The following is a 20,060-nucleotide window of genomic DNA, read 5'->3' on the forward strand; positions in this document are numbered from 1 at the left end:
GTATTTTTCCCAAAACTGTCTCTCAGGGAAAAAAAAAAAAAAAAAAAGGAAAAAAAGGAACTTAACCCTATATAAGAATTCTCACAGTCTCCTTAAGGAGACTTTCCATTATTTTGATCAACAAAGAACTGCTTGAGGAATCTTAGTCTGAAAGGGCCCCAATCACACCTAGTTTCAGATGCTGCAGATCACAAACAAGTCTGGGTTACAAAAACAAGAAGCTAAGAAATTTAAGAGATGTAGTTATTCTGGAGAAAACCTCAATTTGTAAGTGTTTGGTGCTTTTGTAAAGATCACTTTAAAAGAAACAAGGTGGGTGATTAAGTCTTAAAAATACATCTGTATTATAAAACCTGTAAAAGAGACTGTCCAAATCTGTTGCAAATCTGTAGCTTAAGATAAAATATCCAATGAAATCATGAGAAAGAGATTTTTTTTAAAGGTGCCGTATCTCAACTCAGACAAACGGGGCCATGAAATACTCTGGACAGCTGTCCTGAAAAATTCAGAGTATATCAGTGATAAACATACTAACATAAAAGCAGTTGAGACTTGGAATAACTTTTTTATGAAATAAGTGGGGAAAAAAATCTAAAGGATTCAACAATAATTTGATTTTAGGGATCCTTGGGTGGCTCAGTCAGTTAAGCGTCTACCTTCGGCTCAGGTCATGACCTCAGGGTTCTGGGATCGAGCCCCGCATCAGGCTCCCTGCTCCTGCGTCTCCCCTCCCCGCTCATGAGCATGCACGCTCTCTCGCTCTCTCTCTCTCTGATAAATAAATAAATAAAATCTTTAAAAATTTGATTTTAAAATACAGCCACATATTTTTTTTGAATGGACACACTTGTAGGTATGCATATGTATGTCTACTAGATAATCACATGCTTAAGGCATGTGTGTCCATTCAAACCATCCCAAAACATTTTTTGTTTAATCTTCTCATAGGAAAATGGTGTTGCCATATAATCAGGCATAACATTATAGGTAGGGTATATCTGCCCTTTGCGATACATAACACTTAAAACACCTTTCCTATGTTTGAGAATTCTCCTATCAAAGGAGGCACAGCCCAACCTTCCACTATAAAAGCTGGGAATGACAGACACTTGTTTTCCCAGCCCCCTTGTAGGGAGGTTGTGGGACCTGGCCAGAGTTCCACTAATGAGATGGTGAGTGGTAGCGCATCGTTTCCAGAAGGAGCAGTTCCACAACCACCAGCAGGGGCAGCGGTGCTGCTGGGACATGCCCTGTTACGTACACCCTACAGCAATGGTGGTGACGGTCTTCTCCAAGCCCAGCTCTGCAAGGGCAACTCTGGGCTTTGTTCCTGGTTCCCAGATCCGGATAAAGATCCTGCAAGCTACCAACTATTCTTTTTTTTTTTTTTTTTAAAGATTTTATTTATTTATTTGTGAGCTAGAGAGTGAGAGAGAGGGAGACAGAGTGTGCGAGTGCACAAGCAGGGGGAGTAGCAGGCAGAGGGAGAAGCAGGCTTCCCGCAGAGCAGGGAGCCCGATGCGGGGCTCGATCCCAGGACCCTGGGATCATGACCTGAGCCAAAAGCACACACTTAACGACTGAGCCACCCAGGTGCCCTACCAAGTATTCTTTAAATAAATTCCCTTTCCGTTCAGAATACTTAGGCCTTGCAACTGAGAACCTGGACTAACATAGGATTCACATTTTTTTTAACTGCAGAACTTTCAACAGTCTTGTCAAAATGCTTTCAGTACTATCCATCTCAATTCCTAAAGTTTTTTCTCCTAATTAAACCAGATCATTTTTCATGAATTAGATTACTCCCCAGTCACACTCATCCTTTGCGATCTCTCTTTTTCTCCATCTAGCCAGGATCTCCCTGGACTGTGCCTTCCCCCATCAACCTAGACTTGGGTCCTAATAGGAAAATTAAAATGCACATAAAGCTATTTTTCTAATACTTAAAATAATAAGGGAAAGAAGTCAAAAGACCTGTGATGCTGAGAAGAAATGAAAACATCTAATTGGTCGTGCTAACAGAGCCCTGCCACAGTGACAAGTAAGTTCTCTCATTTGGGCTCGGTCCTAACCAGTTCTGGTTTTACACCAGAGAAAACACAATTCTCTTTTGTTACCTGAGTATTCTCAACTTTAAAAAAGGAATAATGCTTGCTCTCTCTACCTACTTTACACAGTTAAGGAAAAAAAAAAAAAAAAGGCAGGGAATGCCACACTAGAAGCAATTTTAACTTCCAAATAAATCCCTGGATGTTATTTTATTTGTGAGCACAGCTCAAGCTATGCTAATCCTTCTGGCGGAAAAAAATTAATGTAAAAACAAAATTAAATTTTAGAGCAATGATAGCTCAAACTTACCAGCTCAAAACTGGTGAGAATCTTAACGAACCCATATGCAGAGGTCTAACTGGGACATAGGTACAGAGGTGCTGTAAATTAATTCTATAGTTTAAACCTGAAAATTAAGAGCCAATTAATGTGAAATAGTTTCTTGAATGTCGGATTCTTTTAGCCCACAGCAGTACTACTTAACAGGCTAGAAATTATAATTAGTAAAACATACATTCTAATTTCACCAGATCAGTCACCACACCTTTGCTTTCTTCTGAAAGTCCAAGAATAAAAAGTTCCTAGAGTTTTTGTCAACTTTCAATCCTAAACTCTGAACAGAGCCTAAAAAACCAGAGGATTTGAGCTGAAGTTCTGACAATTTCTTCACTCTGGCTTAATTCCCTGAATATTTGGCCATAATCTGGCTCTCAAAAAAAAAAAAAAAAAAAGTTAAGCGACTGAAACACAAAAGTTTAAGCTTCCCTTAATGTCTCTTTTCTACAAATACCTTAGTCTTTATTTGAAGGGGGAAAAAAAAGGAAGTCTTGCATCAATTTTGAAGGCCATTCATTAAAGGTAGCAATTTTACTCCAATTATTTAAATCAGATAGACTCTACCAATAAAGATTGTTTTTTATTATTCTTGGGAAAAACCTAGAATCTTCAAGCAAAGATTGGGTGTATTAGGAATAAGTTAACCTAATAAGGACATTAAATAAGAGATTTAACTTTGATCTTCTTTTCCTCTGTGCATGAGGGAAAATAAGGATCTAGCTTCTATTTTTTTTTTAAAGATTTTATTTATTTATTTGAGAGAGAGAGAGAATGAGAGAGAGAGCACAAGAGGGAAGAGGGCAGAGGGGGAAGCAGACCCCCCGCCGAGCAGGGAGCCCGATGTGGGACTCGATCCCGGGACTCCAGGATCATGACCTGAGCCGAAGGCAGTCGCTTAACCAACTGAGCCACCCAGGCGCCCCTATTTTTTTTTTTTAATAAATACCCAGGCAGAACAATATGAGAAGGAATAAAACCCCACAAAAGTGAGGGAAAGAGGAGCTTGACAGAAAGCTGCAAAAGTATCATGAGAATTCGAAATTTTATTTTTTAGCTTTAAATAAGAGAACATTTTCATTTCTGAAGTGAACGGTGTAAGTCAGAGGCATAGCTACTAGTGGAACCTGATAAATCAGGCCATAAATGGTTGTATGAAGAAAATATGAGACAGAGAGAAGGGGGTGGTGGGGAGACCTGTTCAGAAAAGAACACCTACACCTTTGGTCAATGGCAAAGAGACTAATCTCCAGCCCTTCTGTGCCTGGGCTATCTGAGTGGCCGAGAGAGAAAAGGAGGGTGCGAGGCAGAAAGTCCCTCATTCTCCACTCTGCAGCCAGCAGCTAAGCACTTCATCCCAATAAGGACCTAACTCCTCACTGCATCCTCCGGTGCTAGAACACCATCCAGCTCCTAACAGGCATTCAAAAATACTTATTTTATGAATGAGGTAGGATTCTCCTACAAATTTAGATAACGTAAAGAGTAGAGTTTCTAGAGGCGCCTGGGTGGCTCAGTCGTTAAGCGTCTGCCTTCAGCTCAGGTCATGGTCCCAGGGTCCTGGGATCAAGCCCCGCATCGGGCTCCCTGCTCCATAGGAAGCCTGCTTCTCCCTCTCCCCCTGCCCCTGCTTGTGTTCCCTCTCTCACTGTGTCTGTCTCTGTCAAATAAATAATCTTTAAAAAATAAAAAAAAATAAAAAAAGAATAGAGTTTGTACAAAAATTCAACATCTACAAAAATTCAACTGCTAATGGTGACAATAGTAACATGAATACCTATGCTGAGGCTCCTGTATACATTATCTTCACTCAAAACAGTCTGTTTCTGTATTACACTGGATCCTCTAAGAAGCAGACACCACAAGATTAGAAATGCCGGAAACGTATTAGGGGAAACATTTGTGAGAGAACATGGGGAGGGAGCCCAGGAGGCTAGAAGAGCTGTCAGTGATGCAGGTCTGACCCCAGGGGAAGGAGACAGGCAGGGAAGGATGGTTGGAAGGTTGGGTGGACACGTGTTAGATGGCAGGGCAGTTCTAGGGAACGCTCAGCGAGGCCATCGGGGATTCCTTGAGCCAAGGCTGCCTGTCAGAGGACTCCAGAGTCCCCAGGAATGAGCTGCTTTAGTACCCCTGCTGTCTCAGTCACTGGCTGGGGGCAGCCTGTGGGAGGCATGGCCTTCACTCTAATGCAGTGATGGAACCATAGAGCAGCTGGGCCCAGTGGTCCATTCCACTCCCTGTGGTGGGAGATCTGAGAGATGCTTGTCTGCCACTGTCCCCAAAGTCCATATTCTTTCCACTACACTATCATGGCCACTGGTATACCCCTGGGCCTCTAGTAATCACCACCATCACTGAAGTTTGTATTTCATTCAATCTAACATGCCACTAATAATAAGACACTCCAGGGGCACCTGGGTGGCTCAGTCAGTTAAGTATCCAACTCTTGATTTTGGCTCTGGTCATGATCTCAGGGTTGCAAACTCGAGCCCCATGTCAGGCTCCGTGTTGGACATGGAGTCTGCTTAAAATTCTCTCTCTCCTTTACCCTCTGCACCCTCCCCCTACTCACAAGCACTTTCTCCTCTCAAAAAATAAAATATAATAATAATACTTCATCCTTTCATATGCTTTATGGAAAAAATACTGCAAATGAAATCGTAATTAAAACTTAATACTTAGAACTTATACATTTATTGAAAAAGCTCTTTGGCAGATCTTTATCACATATCCCTTTCATGCACACATAAAAGAACAAAAAACAAAACATATTTAAGATATTTCTAAAATTTCTTCAGAGTCCAGCTCTTCTGAATCACTTTTCATCTCAGTCACCAATATCAAGTTTTGCCCACACATTTTTTCTCCTCTGTGCCATTAAGAATATTGGAGATGCATTATTTCTTTAAGGGGTACTCCACTATGGTACCCAGGATCTTCTTCCAAGGTGATGGCACCCACTCTTTAGGTATTTACTGATGCTGGCACTTCTTTGACATAACTAGAAGGCCTCAATGGCAGGTTTTCAAATATCCACCATATTTCTTCCTTAAGTAGCCAAGTGGTTTGTTGACTGAAATGCTGGGGGGCTACACATGTCCAAACAGGTCAGGAGAAATAACAAAATTCACATTTCTTCAAGACTGCCACCTTGTAGATGGCACCTATAAGGATACATTTCCATTTCACCCAGGTTCAAAGGTGGAGGAAAGGTTGGTAAATCTTACAAGGGGCTAAAGGCAAAGAATAATGTCCTTAGGCTACCAGGAGATAGGAGATTCTCTTTTCATCACTGTCACCAACTTATTCTGTGAAGTGATGTGGATCAAATCACTCTACCTCACTGAGTTCCAGTTTCCCTTTTCTTCTTTCGGTAATTAAAAGTGTTAAAAGTTTCCCTAAGTTCTCTCTCAGTTCTTTGTTTTAGAAGCCAAGGCCATACCGTTGAGTACTTCATAACTGGAACTGACAGAAATATTTTTCTCATGAAACTGTAGATTCAGCTGAACTTAATTCCTACTAACGGAACCACTCCTCTACATAAGACAATGAAAGGAGTGGGCTTGTCACATTCTGGTGTCTGTTGTTGGTGTGTGTGGGGGGGGGGGTTTGAGGGGGAGTCCATGTGTGTCCTCTTTGCTCTTTCATGTCAGTAGTAACTGGTTTATCACAAGAGCTGATACCTCAGAAGCAGAGAACAAGCCCAAGGACATGAAATATAGGAAACATAAGTTTCAATAGGGAAGTAGAATCTGATGATGACAAGGCTTCAAGACCACAGATGACTATGAGTCACCAAGAGAAGACACTGAGTCATGAGCAAGGCCTTCCATGGAAAGGGGTCCACCAAGGAGCCCAATCCTCTTGCCTAACACATTCTCACTCACTTTAGGATTCTGACTTGAGTTAGTCCGGACTGTAACCTCTATAGGATTCTAGGTCAGTAAAAATCCAACTTGCAAAAGCTATCTTCCTAGGAAACGGGTTTCACAATGACATCTGCATCTGACTAAATTATAGTGAGTTTACAAGGGGAAAAAGGGATTTATATGAAAAAAAAAATGTCAAATTGTAAGGGTCAGTTCCAAGGAGAAAAATTCTTCATAAAGTTAGGTCATTTGACAACTTTTAAGCTAATCTGAGAAATGTTTTCACAAATAAGTTCAAGATGGATTTTTCCCCATCTGAATACATTTTCCAACAGAATTTCACACACACAAAAATGTCACTTTAACTATAAAATAATGGATTAAAACGGGTTTGATATACCATATAAAATACAGTATTTATAATAAGATGAAATTAAAGGCACAATCTTTCCAATGGCACATGATGCCTTAGGTATTTATCACATTACAAGAACCCATAAGTAATGCTAAACATAAATTAAGTAACACTAAAGTTCCTAACAGCAGAAGCCTGTTCTATGAAAATAAACTAGATATAGTTCAAAATCCTTTGGAAATGACACATGAAAGCTTAAGTTTTTAAAGCCTATTTTAACCTCCTGGTAAACAGAAAGTCATCAAAAAGCAATTTATAGTGTTTCCAACCTTCAGACAGCTCTAGCTCCAAGGTTAGGAATGCCAGCAGAGACTTCACTGGCACCCTAGGCCAGTGTTTCCAATGTAAGCATGCTTCACAGTAACCTGGAGGGCTTATTAAAACACACATTGAGGGGCCGCACCCCAGAGTTCCCAATTCAGTAGGCCTAGGGTGAGACCCAAGAGTTAGAATTTCTAGCATGTTCCCAGGTGATGCTGATGCTGCTGGACCAGAGACCAAGCCTTGTGAACCACTGCCCTAGAGTGTACTAAAGAAAGAACAGCATGAAAATTTCTCCCAAAAGGTAAAAGATATTTAGTTCATTTTAACCAACATGTGTCATTTTGAAAATATCGTGACATATTTTTGAAAGAAAAAAAATAGGAAGTTTGGAGCAAAAATCTGTATCAAAAACCCCAAAAGATATAGAAGTCACTTAATCACATCATTCTGTAAGATACGTGAAACAATGATAGAACAATGAGAAAGGAGTGAAGCAAATAGGCAAGTGTTGAGGAAACACACCATTGTGTCTTGACTGGAACCACCTCAATGATTAATGAAAACCTTTGGTACTGAAAAGCCCAGAGCCTTATTTACTGGGGCATAAGCTCAGGGCAAATCACCCAGAAAGTGTTCCCTACCCTGGTGTTTTCACAAGAGTGAAATCTGTGGTGGAGAAAAATATGGAGGAGGAGAAAAAAAAGGAGGAGGAGGAGGTCTCAAAAGCCTAAAGAGTATGTAAAAGAACTGATTAAAATAGATTTGATATACCATAAAAATAAGATGAAACTCACGGTACAATCTTCCCAATGGCACGTAATACCTTAGATACTTATCACTTTTCAAGAACTCGTAAGTAATGCTAAAGACAAATTCAGTAACACGAAAATTCCTAATGGCAAACAGGGTCATCTTGCTCAAGTAGGAAACGGGATGCAGCTGGTGCATAAGACACTGTTGGCACTCCGCTCTGCTTGGCAGCCCAGCAGGCCCCCAGCCCCCTCGGGATGAGAGGCAAGTGCCTTTTGTGCACCATCTGGCAAGCTCTACCTTCTCTCTCCAGGCACCCCCTCTTCCCTGAAGATTTCCGCAACCCCTGAGCCTTACATAACTGTCCTAATTTTCCATAATCCTCAGAAACTGAGCAGTCGTGTTCAGGAAAAGGATGGAAACAAAAAAGTTATGATCAAAGAACACATGCAGAGAAATAAATACAATATGAGGGCTTTTAGAAGAGCATCATAAATGCTGCAGCACTATTTTAAAAGTCCTTAAATTCTTGGACAGCTGCCCACCTCAGATAAGTACGCCATGTCCTGCCATGCCAGAGAGAACATCTCGAGCATTCTGGCCGTGAAACGTCATGCAGTACTCTCCTTGGAGAACATGCACAGAAGTGAGCTCAGCAATTCTGGCCACAAACAGTACCCAGCTCCCCAACTTGAGTTACTCACTTTCACAGTAAAGGCTAGCAAAATTATCAGTAAAAACTACTCAGTTGAAAACACTACCCTGAAAAAGTCAATATTGGCCTTTTAAAGGGCATGACACATCCATTCACAGAAATCCATTCCAGACTTACATGCAGGGGCTGGGGGGAAACACTCTGACTTCCAGACTGGCCTTCTTTCCAGTTCCCTCCCCAACAAAATTGGCTTTAATAGCCACAGAGCCAAACACTGGTGGGAACTATGCAAACAGATCCCTCCCTCTTTCCCAAATTCTATCAGTTTTCCCCACAGGGAAGAAACTAGTGCTTCACTTCTATCTTTCCTTACTTGGATAACTCCGATTCATCTGTCAACTCAGGTCTGAAATGATGTCCCCAACATGCCTTCCCCGAATTCCCCAATAACTCTGTTACCCCCAAGCATGCATTGGGCAATCTTTCCCAATGGACAGGTTAACTACGTGAAGGCAGGAACTACGCCTTTGTCTTTAAAGCACTTGGCACAGTGTTTGGCATGTAGTAGACACACACAGTATTTGTTGAAATATTTATATCTAATCCTATTGAGGGATACAGCTCAGTCGTGTGTGTGTACACACACACACACACCCCCTTAGTGGCTCAAAACCAATAAAGAAGAACTTGTTCCTTATTGTTCAGCTTCCAATCTGATGACCTTATTCCTAAAGCCAAGCATCCTATTTTAACATTTATTTAAGAAATGGAAAGCTTTTTTAAAGTTTTTTGACATTGGTCCTTGCCTTCTAAAAACGGATTAGATTTAAAATATTTTTTCACGTTCTAATGACTCAGTCTTAATTATGAATATCTAATTATCATGGTACAACATCATTTAATTTAGGACTTCAGAAAACACTAATTGTTTTTGTTTTTTTTTAAGTAGGCTCCACACCCAGCATGGAACCCAACGTGGGTCTTGAACTCATGACCCCCAAGATCAAGACCCCAGATGAGATCAAGGGTCAGACGCCTAACCGACTGAGCCACCCGGGCACCCCTGATTGCTTTTAAAGATTAAGTGACCAGTAAGATTTTGTTAAATTCTTAGAACCAATTTTAGACTATTTCTACCACTATTTTACAGCTGTCATTTTGCATTCCTTTTTTAATATGTGGCTCTGTACTGCTTATGTGTAATAACTTTTTTAACGTGTGTTTTATGTAGGTTTTTCACTATGTCACATAAAGATGACAATGAGGTACTTTAATGATAATACTGATAACCATAGTACTTTTTTTTTTTTTTTTAAGTAGCCTCCACACCCAGCATGGAACCTAGCGTGGGGCTTCAACTCACGACCCCCAACATCAAGACCCGAGCAGAGATCAAGGGTCAGACACCTAACCAACTGAGCCAGCCACACACCCTAATGTGTAATAATTTTAATTAAAACAAGAGTTTTTAAAAGTTCCCACAATGCACTGGCTCCCACTTTAGCTACTTAAAGACTTTCCTCGTCTCTTTGTCATACAAAGGCCCTCCTCTGGTGTCTCTGCTCCACAAACTCCAGCTCAAATACAACTTCTTCCACAAAGTCCTTCCTGACAAGCACAGACTTAGCTGCTCCCCACTTCACGCAACCCCAACTATTCCTGTATTATCACACTTAGTAGAATAGATTTTTTTAAGATTTAAGAGAATAAATAAAATAATAAAAATTTTAAAATTTTAAAAATTTTTTAAAGATTTATTTAAGAGAGAGCAAGCATGGGAGGAAGGGAGGGGCAGAGGGAGAGGGAGAGAGAGTCTTAAACAGACTCCGCTCTGAGTGCAGAGCCTGATGCAGGGCTCAATATCATGACCCTGGGATCATGATCTGAGCAGAAACCAAGAGTCCTTGCACATTTAACTGATTGAACCACCCAGGTGCCCCTTAGTAGAATAGATTTTAATTCACTTTTTACCAGCTATTCTCCAGGGCCACACTGAGCACTTCCTGACAGAGGTATCTTTTCTTATTCAAAAGTATAAGGCTAGTGTCTAACAAAGCATCAAAGTTTTCTTTATTAAGTGTTCAAAGCTATTTAAAACAAAAGTAGCCATTATTCTATGCAATTTTTATGGTTAAAAAAAGTGACCCCTGATGATCAAGATTAGACAGAAACACCAAAAGAACATCAATATGGGTTAAATACCAAACTTCTTTGCTTTTATTATTTTGTTATTATAACTCATAACTCAGGAAGTAGTACTATTTTAAAGGTCTTTTAAAGTGAATAGAAAAGTATCAGGAATTCTTATCAAGGCGAAAAAGGAGGAAGAAAAACCTACAGATTAAAAAAGACTTAGAAACTTATCAATCAAGGGGCACCTGGGTGGCTCGGTTGGTTAAACGTCTGCCATTGGCTCCAGTCATGATCCCAGGCTCCTAGGATTGAGCCCCGCGTCAGACTTTGTGCTCAGTGGGGACTTTGCTTCTTTCTCTCCCTCTGCTCTTCCCCCCTCCCACACTCATTCTCTCTCTCTCTCTCTCTCTCTCAAATAAATAAAATCTTTAAAAAAGGAAGAAAGGAAGGAAGGAAGGAAGGAAGGAAGGAAGGAAGGAAGGAAGGAAGATCAATCAAATGCAATGTGTTTGGATGCAGATTCAAACAAACCAACTGTTATGGGAGGATGTAAATGAGTATCAGAAAATTCTGAATACAGCTTAATTCTCTGTAATATTAAGAAATTAACTGCTTGTCTTTAAGTGTGTCGAGGATACTATGGATCAAAAAGAGAGTTACTTTTCAGAGCTCTGTAGTAGGGTATTTATGGATGAAACAATATGATAATGGGCTTTCTGTCAAACTGATTGGGGCAGGGAGTGAGACATACAGGAGAAACAAGATTGGTTGTGTGGCAACCAACTGAAGCTGAATATTGAGTACACGTAGTTTAATTACATTTTTCTCTCTACTTTTCTTACATGCTCAATTTTCCAAACGAAAAAGCTTAAGGAAAAAAAAAAAAGTATTAGGTGTCCTTTTAATTCTATGGTTGGTCATAGCTGCCCCCTCCCACCCCCACCCCAAACTGCTTTCTGGCTTTGAACAGTTTCCTGCTATGCAGCAAGAGTTGCTCTTCCCCCAAATGAGTGGTAACATACTGCCCCATCCCTCCCTGAGGTTCATGACCTTGTGCAGACAACATCCTATTCCTACTTCTACCCTGTACTGGAAACCCAGCCCCACCATCCTCACTCTATCTAAAAGATCCTATCCATCCCTATCACAGCTAAAGATTAAGTCAAGATGCCAGCTAATAATAGCTGTGAGGACCATGCTATCTGTGTCAGACAGCCTGGAGCTAAGACCACGTTCATTTTTTGACCTGGTCAATTCATCTCAAGGAACATGAGACAAAAATAGAACATCAAGACAGGAAGTAGTCACACGGTATTTCAGTAGAGCTAAAATCAGGTACCAGTCTGCCTAGAACCCTCTTCCCCTAAATGCCGGGACGCCTTACACAGTTCTCGGCAATAAAGGCCTCCCCTCACCACCCTAGATAAAATAGCACCCCGCCCCACTCCCTGACTCTGGCTACTAACCCTGTTTTATTTCATTTTGTAAGACTTACTACTGCCTGACCTATATTATATGTTTATCACTCCCCTTCCCAGAATGCAACTTCCATGAGGGACCTTGCTCGGTTTGCCTGTGTCCTCAGATTCTAAACAGTAACTGGAACATACAAGCAGATCAAATGTATATCTGCCGAATGCTCAGGATCCCAGAAGTATAACTAAATATCATGGAGGGCTGAGAACAAAAAAGTTGATCCTATGCACATAAACTAAGAACACACCCACACCCACTTTGTGTCATCACAGCACTATTTTTATCCACTATCACATTTAGACTTTCCTAAACTGCTGAAAAATCAGTGATTCAGGATCACACAAATAATCACTGAATATGTCACAGTTCGTGCCACAAAAACCTAATGTGACCACAGTACCTTCACCTGCCCTCTCCAATATTTACAATATATAAAAATTATCTCAGGAAATAGGGCACAGTGCAAATTATATTGGGGCTTTTAGAGGACATATGTCCCCGTCACTTTTAAATTAAAATCAGTGCTCTCCCGCTCCTTCTTCCTCTACTGCAACTCCACCAGACAGAAATCTCACCACTGCCACCACCCACGAGATTAATTACAGCAACATCTAGGAAGCTGGCCAAAATGGTGGGTGTTTCAGAGAGGCTGGTTCTGGCTCCAGCTCTCAGCTGCCGTGTGATCTTGGGCAAGGTACTATCCCTCAGTTTCCTCAATGGCAAAACAGGGGGCAATAACAGAATCTGTATCATTGGACTGACTTGAGGATTAAATGAAGTATTAGGTTAATAGCTTAAACCAGTACCAGTCACAGAGTAAAGGCTGACTATCTCAGCTATCCCAATCAGTATGATTATTACAACCACAAATAAACTGACTTGTACACCTATACGTTAACATAATTCTAGCTAGTACTCATTCTTAAGGACATAGGAAAAAAAAGTTTGTCATTTTTTTAAAGTCTGTAAAAACCAGTGTGAATAAATAGCATATAATAATCTGGGGGCAATTTTACTGTAAATCTTTATTGAATGAATAACAGACATTAGGAGGGAGGCTTTTAAGAAAGGTGAGAAAATATCATTCAACACCCTCAAAATCCATTGCTGAGTGTTTGTTAAATAAAAATCATCCCCTCAATGCACTCAGCATAGCATCAGGCATGTGGAGAGCAGCTATTATGATTACTGTTGTGATCACAAATCTCAAGGCCAAGTGGGATTCTGAAGACTTCCAGGCCCAAATTCTCTCCCTTCACACAACCTAAAAATCTACCAAAGTACGAGTCAGGCTCTAACATTGCTCTGCTGTCCCTCTGCCTCTATGTAAGTTTTTCTGCTTCATCTTCTGGGTACATTAATGTTCTGCCTGAGAGTCAATTTAAAGGAAAGTGCTCCACTGCTAACAAAAATCTAGAAAGCACTGCTATAGTCTGACCCACTATTTTATGGATAAAGAAACGGGGTCTTGGTCTAGAGGTCGGGCAACTTGTCCAAGATCTTACCGCAGTCAGTACCCACTGTGAAACTAGAAATCCAGACTCCTGAAACCTCAAACCCCCCTGAAGCCCCTCCAGGGCTCTTTACACTACTAAGCATTACTTCATCTGCAGATAAATGTATCAAAACTTCTACCAGAGGGGTGCCTGGGTGGCTCAGTTGGTTAAGCATCCGACTTTTGATTTCAGCTCAGGTCATGATCTCAGGGTCCTGGGACTGAGCCCAGCATCGTCATCGTGGAGCATCAGGCTCCACACTCTGCAGGGAGTCTGTTTCCCCCTCTGCCCCGCCCCACCCCCATCTCTCAAATAAATAAAATCTTAAAGAAGAAAAAAAAAAAAAACTTTTACCAGAACCAGCTTCTAAACCCAGATTTTCCCTGCTTAAAGTTGAATTTACTAGTTTACATCCCACAACTCACCATAATTTCTCTCTGTTCTTCCAGATTCTTCAAAAAATTAGAAAATTCGCGTAAGGAAGCATCTACAAAGAGAAAGTTATGATTATTTGGTGGCCAAAGCAAAGGAAGGCAAACCATAAACCTCACCTTTACATACCTATGCAGCGTTCATCATCAGTCTCTGCATCACCGATAAATTCAAATTTAAAGTCTCTGAGTGAGTGCGCAAACTTCCGCTGGGCTGCTGAAAGACCTAGAAAGAAAAATTTAATGGTTACCTGGGGCTTTAAGTCCAGGCTTAGAAGAAATGCATTCCTCCTAAGGTCACTAGAGCTGTAGAGCTCTCCACCCAATCTACGAGGAGGCACAACCCAACTCCTTTGCCAAGGGGCCCATTGTCCTCAACCTGTCACGCTCTGGGATGCTTCTGTCTTCGCTTCTACACTCTAGCACAGAACAGGTGCTGAAGAAATGTTTACTCCCTCCCTACCCTCTTCTTCCTCAGAGATGTGACTGCTCCACATTGTTCCCATTCTCCAAAGCGCTTTCCCTGTCTCTGAGCACTCAGGTCAGAACTTGCCCAATTCAAAAGTTCACGCTATGATTAGGAACACACACACCTGACGGCTTCTCCCAGGGCTGGATGAGAACTGGCTGGATGCCAAGGTTTCAAATATAAAAGTATCAAAGCTCAAAGTCAGCCAGTCAGATGCCCTTAACTGACTGGCAAACTCCAGCCAGAGAAACCCAGATGGATCAGAGTTTTCATAGAAGACAGAAGCATGAAGGTAACTAAAGGCCAAGCTTAAATGGTAGAAAGAATTTATTCTACAAAAGACCTATAGGTTCTCATTTTTTTTTTAAACTGGGGATTAATAGAAAATAGTAGAAAATTACATTGCAGTTTCATTTACCATAGCCAAGATATAGAAGCAGCCTTACTATCTATCAATAAATAATTGGATAAAGAAGATGTGGTTTATATATACAATGGACTATTACTCAGCCATAAAAAGGAATGAAATCTTGCCATTTGCGACAACATAGAGGGAACTAGAGGGCATTATGTTAAGTGAAATAAGTCGGAGAAAGACAAATACCACACTATTTCATTTATATGTGGAATCTAAAAAACAAATCAAACAAAAAGCAAAACAAAAAAAGACTCACAGATACAGAGAACAAACTGATGTTAACCCGAAGCGGGGGTGGGGAGGGGGTGATGAATGAAATAGTGAAGGGAACTGAGAGGTGCAATCTTCCAATTATAAAATAAATAAGACATACATATAGAATAAGGAATATAGTCAATAATATTGTAATAACTTTGTACGGTGACAGATGGTAAGTAGACTTACTGTAGCAATCATATCATAATGTATATAAATATTGAATCACTATGTTGAGACTAATACAATTATTCCTCAATAAAAAAATTAATAATGAGAAGTACATACAAATATAGAAAGGAAAAGAACTTAATAATGGAAAACCCTACTTCTAAAATATGGTAACATTTATTTTATGGGCCATGGGCCATGCTAGGTGATTTTTTTTTTTAATCTCATTCAATACTCATATATAAAATAAAGATTATCTTCATTTTACAATGGGGTGCTAAAGCTCAGAGATGTTAAATAATTTACACAAAGTTGCACAGTTACTACAACAGTAAAGGCTTGAGTCTATTCCAGCGCTAACTGCACAAAGCCATGCCCTGACCAGGATACAATCCTGCCACTGGTCTAAAGCACCTTCTAAGAAGCTGCTCACTGACTCCTGTAGTCCTTACACCTCTTGTCTCAGTACCGTGAATACCGACAGACTGTGCTGAAGTTTCATGTCAAGCAAATTGAAAAGTTGAAAAAAAAAAAATAAAATGCAATCCATAACTGCTGGTCAGAGTACTCATGCAAACAATAAATATCAACAAGAAAGGGAAGTCAACAATGTAAAAAAACTGAGGGCTGTTTTTAATGAGATAGTAGAAGCAATTTTCTCTTTTTTATTTTAGTCATTGACTAAACAAGGAATGAAAGCAAAAGATTCTTATTTTTACATTAGAAAATGCTACTTGATTTTTTTTTTCTTTTGCCAACTCTTTACATCCAATCATTAAGTACAAAGGCTCCCCAATGACCTCCTGGACAAGCTGCTTTCTCTCACTTCTCAAACTTTCTAGTCATGCTCATCAGCTCTTTCAGCTACTGTCATGGCTTGGTTTTGTTTCTTAATTTTTTTCTTAAAGTACTATATTTTTTATTTTTTTTAAGATTTTATTCATTTATTTGTCAGAGAGAGAGCACAGGCAGAGGGAGAAGCAGGCTCCCCGCTAAGCAGGGAGCCCAATGCAGATGCGGGACTCGGTCCCAGGACCCTGGGATCACGACGACCTGAGCCGAAGGCAGATGCTCAACCGACTGAGCCACCCAGGCGACCCAGAGGACTATATTTTTTAGAACAATTTTAGATTCCCAGCAAAACTGGGCAGAAGGCACAAAGACCTGCTGCCCGCACACATGCATAACTTCCCCTATTATCAACATCCCCTCGCTATCATGGTTTTTGAAACTTCATTCTTCCTCTAACTCATGTTTAGCTTGCTCCTCTCAAATCCTTGTTCTCATTAAAATAAAGAAGAGATTGAAAGACACAAATGTGAAAGGCTAAATCACAACACTTTTAGAGGATAATACAGGATTCTAATTTCTTACCCTTGGCGTATAGAACAAAAGAACATACTGGAATGTAAATTGTGATGGACTACAAACATGGTGACAATTCTCCACCCCTCCTTGTAGGCACCTCTCTTTTTGATGCAACCCTGCAGCTCCTCCAGCAACTGGGGGAGTCTCTCTTCCCACCCCTTGAATCTAGCTGGTCTTCCAGCCCACAGGATGTAGTGAAACTGACACTGTGCTAATTGAGAACCTCCATCTCACGAAACTTTGTACACCTCTGCTCAACTCTCTTGGAACACTCTGCCTTCCATGTGAACAAGCCCAAGCTAGCTTGCTGGTTGGTCAAAGACTTGTGGCCCAGTCCCCCCACTTACTGGCCCATCAGTCAGACGGCCAACCCACAGAAGCCTAGCTTTCCTGCCCTCCATGCAGGAGTTAATGTAGGCAAGCCGAGTCTAGACTGAAATAAATAAATGTCTGCTGTTTAACCCACTAGATTTGGGGATGATTTGTTACAAAGCAATGGATAAATTAATATAGAAAATTAATGGAATCTGACTGTGTTAAACTTTAAAAATTTTTAAGACATAAAAAGAGTGAAGATAAGCACATACCCAGGAGGCACAAATAACAGCTATAAGTCAATGAGGCAGAAATTCCAATAAAAAATTGTATAGAACACTTGAATAGGCCCTTCACAAAAGAAACTGAAAAAAATCTAAATGGCCTATAACCACATGAAAAAATTACACTGGAATTAGAATAATAAGGAAATAAATAAAAATATTTTACATTAAAAAAAAAGGTGCTCAAATTCATTAGTGGTAATAAGTGAAAATGAAAATCTCAACATACCTCAATACACTCACCAGACTGGCAAAAAGTAGTCTGGCAAACCCAGGTGTTTGTGTAATTCTGTATATGGAGCAATAGAAATCCTCATATACTGCTGGTTAACAGTAAAAATTGGGCTACTTACTTTTTAAGTACTTTGGCATTTTCTAGTAAATTTGATGATATCCTACAACCCAGAAATTGTCCTTCTAAGTAAATTCCCAAAATAAACTCTTAACACATGTGCACCTGTAGACATATACTAGAAAATCCATAACAGAACAATCACAAAAATAGCCAAACACTGGAAAAACCAAATACCAATCAACCATAGAACTGAAAATTATATTACATTCATACACTATAGGGTAAAAATAACTATAAATTCACATGTCAACACAGATGAATCACACAACTTGGACAGAAAGAAGCAAGTCACACACACAAAATACACACAGTATGGTTCTCTCATATCAAGTTCAAAACAAGCTACACTATATTTTGGGTTGCATATATAGGTCACAAAATTAAAGAAAAGCAAGTGAATCGTTACCTCAAAAGTCACAGAGTGTTTACCACTGGGGGCTGAGGACAGCAAGGCAGACAGAAAATGAAAGGGATTAAAGGTATTTTAGTTCATAGCCTAGTGGTGAGTCTGTAGATATTTGCGTTATGGTTCTTGTTTACAATGTACATTTGTTTTGTATACCTCTGTATTTTGGCCATAAATTCACACCTAAAAAATAAAATTTTTTAAACCACAGAAGAGTAGTAACTTAGTTTCTATTGTAATCCAAACAAACATTTAATTTTTCTCTAAGGTTTAGCCACACTGGTGTGTTCTTGGTCACATATGCCAAACTCATTCCAGTCTGACACCCTTAAACCCACTGCTCCCTCCACCTGAAACACTCCCTCCCCACGCCCACTGGGCTGGCTCCTTCTTAATCCTGATGGCTCAGCCCATACAATCCTCCTCCCTACTGTCCTCTCCAAAACAGGCTCCCCAGCAGTCCTAAATCCCTCTCTATCCTATTGCTTCTTTATTTTTCTTCATAGCACTGACTACCTGAAACTACCTTATTTAGTCAAAACTTACTCAGGGTCATCTATCTGCCCACTCTACAGTACCCTGTCAAGTCTTGTGCAACAACTGACAATCTTGTGCTTCACTATACCCCTGAAACAGGGGCCACAACAGGATTTTCCTTTTGCATTTCATGAACCTATTTCCAGATATTACTAGTGTGTGGGTTTATCATTTTGAATAACTTTATGTTATTCCATTTTGTCAATGCATACGTACTTATATAGTATACACACTTCATATAAATATTCATATAATATATAAACACTGGCATAAATTATACTTTTCCCCTCTGGAGCTGTTTCCTGTGGTATTTTATCCAAATCACCAGGTCGAAGTATACTTTAAAGACCATGTTTCCTATGGCCAGGGCAGGATGCTCCCTAGAAAGTCAAAACTTAAAGGCATCCGTTTTGTTAACATTTTATAATACCTAATTTCATTTTAGTTTAAAATGTTTATAATAGATTAAATTTGGGGGGCGCCTGGGTGGCTCAGTTGGTTAAGCGACTGCCTTCAGCTCAGGTCATGATCCCAGGGTCCGGGGATCGAGTCCCACGTCGGGCTCCCGGCTCAGCGGGGAGCCTGCTTCTCCCTCTGACCCTCTCCCCTCTCATGCTGTTTCTCTCCTGCTCACTCTCTAATAAATAAATAAATAAATAATCTTTAAAAAAAATAGATTAAATTTGGGTTCATTTGCACAGCTAATAGGATATATTTGTCCCGATGTAAATAGCATGCTTTTCTCTCTTAGTAAGTGCTAAGTATCATAGTCACATTAATACTTTATTTTAGAATAAATCGTTTTTCCTTTCTGTTGACTTCCTTCTGGTGTTATTAGAGTTCATTATGCAAAATTTTTATTGTTTAAAAATTCGACCACGCCAAACTCCATTCCTTTTAAGAATCACAAATTTATCCCATTTCCATCATTTCATACATTTTAAATTTATTTTATTCTCCCATGTAATTTATACTTTCATAGATATCTTCGGCCTTTTCAAACATAACAAAAATCTTAAGACAGTTCACCATATTTAGTACAGTCCATCAAACAAGCACAAAGATGCTCTGTGCAAAGGATAATGTTTCCTCTTTCCAGTATCACTGCACATGAATCTCAACCAGTCTTTAGTTCTCAAGTTACAGAAGCTGGCAACATTCCTCTACTGGGGGGAAGACGGTGAGGGGCCCCTGGATGGGAATACCGTTACTGAGCGCCTACTCTATGCTAACTGACTTACAAATACTACTTCACTTACTCCTTATAATCAGCCTGGAGGGTAGACGTTGGGGTCACCTTATTTTACAAATGGGTTAAGTTCAGAGATAGATAAGTGACTTGATCAAGGGCACAGACCTCGCACAGACCTCTTCAGACTGCTAGTAATAAGTGCTGGAGGCAAAGGATCAACTGTCTAGTCTCTCAAGCTTCTACCAATGTCCTTTCCATTAATTACATCATTCTGACTTTCAGAAGACAGAGCATTATTCCCTTGCCAGGATCTCGCCCAGTTATCTGAATGGCTCTAGTGAAGATTTCTTTTTTTTTTTTTTTTTTTTTTTTTTTAAAGATTTTATTTATTTATTTGACAGAGACAGAGACAGCGA

At 40.0% G+C, this 20,060-nt stretch overlaps 1 protein-coding gene across 2 annotated transcripts in view; it reads right to left on the bottom strand.

Annotated features, from left to right (window-relative positions):
• The window catches only part of ARHGAP10 (Rho GTPase activating protein 10), a 358,624-nt gene that overhangs the window by 218,447 nt on the left and 120,117 nt on the right, over window positions 1-20,060 (bottom strand). For both annotated transcript variants that reach the window (XM_021698767.1, XM_021698766.2), the window contains 2 exons: window positions 14,005-14,100; window positions 13,869-13,930 (listed from right to left, as the gene is read on the bottom strand). In XM_021698767.1, coding sequence (XP_021554442.1) covers window positions 13,869-13,871 — 3 coding nt within the window. In that variant the 5' untranslated portion in view covers window positions 13,872-13,930; window positions 14,005-14,100. The remainder of the gene's footprint in view (window positions 1-13,868; window positions 13,931-14,004; window positions 14,101-20,060) is intronic.

The sequence above is a fragment of the Neomonachus schauinslandi genome, chromosome 2 (genome assembly GCF_002201575.2).
Source record: "Neomonachus schauinslandi chromosome 2, ASM220157v2, whole genome shotgun sequence".
Classification (NCBI taxonomy): domain Eukaryota; kingdom Metazoa; phylum Chordata; class Mammalia; order Carnivora; family Phocidae; genus Neomonachus; species Neomonachus schauinslandi.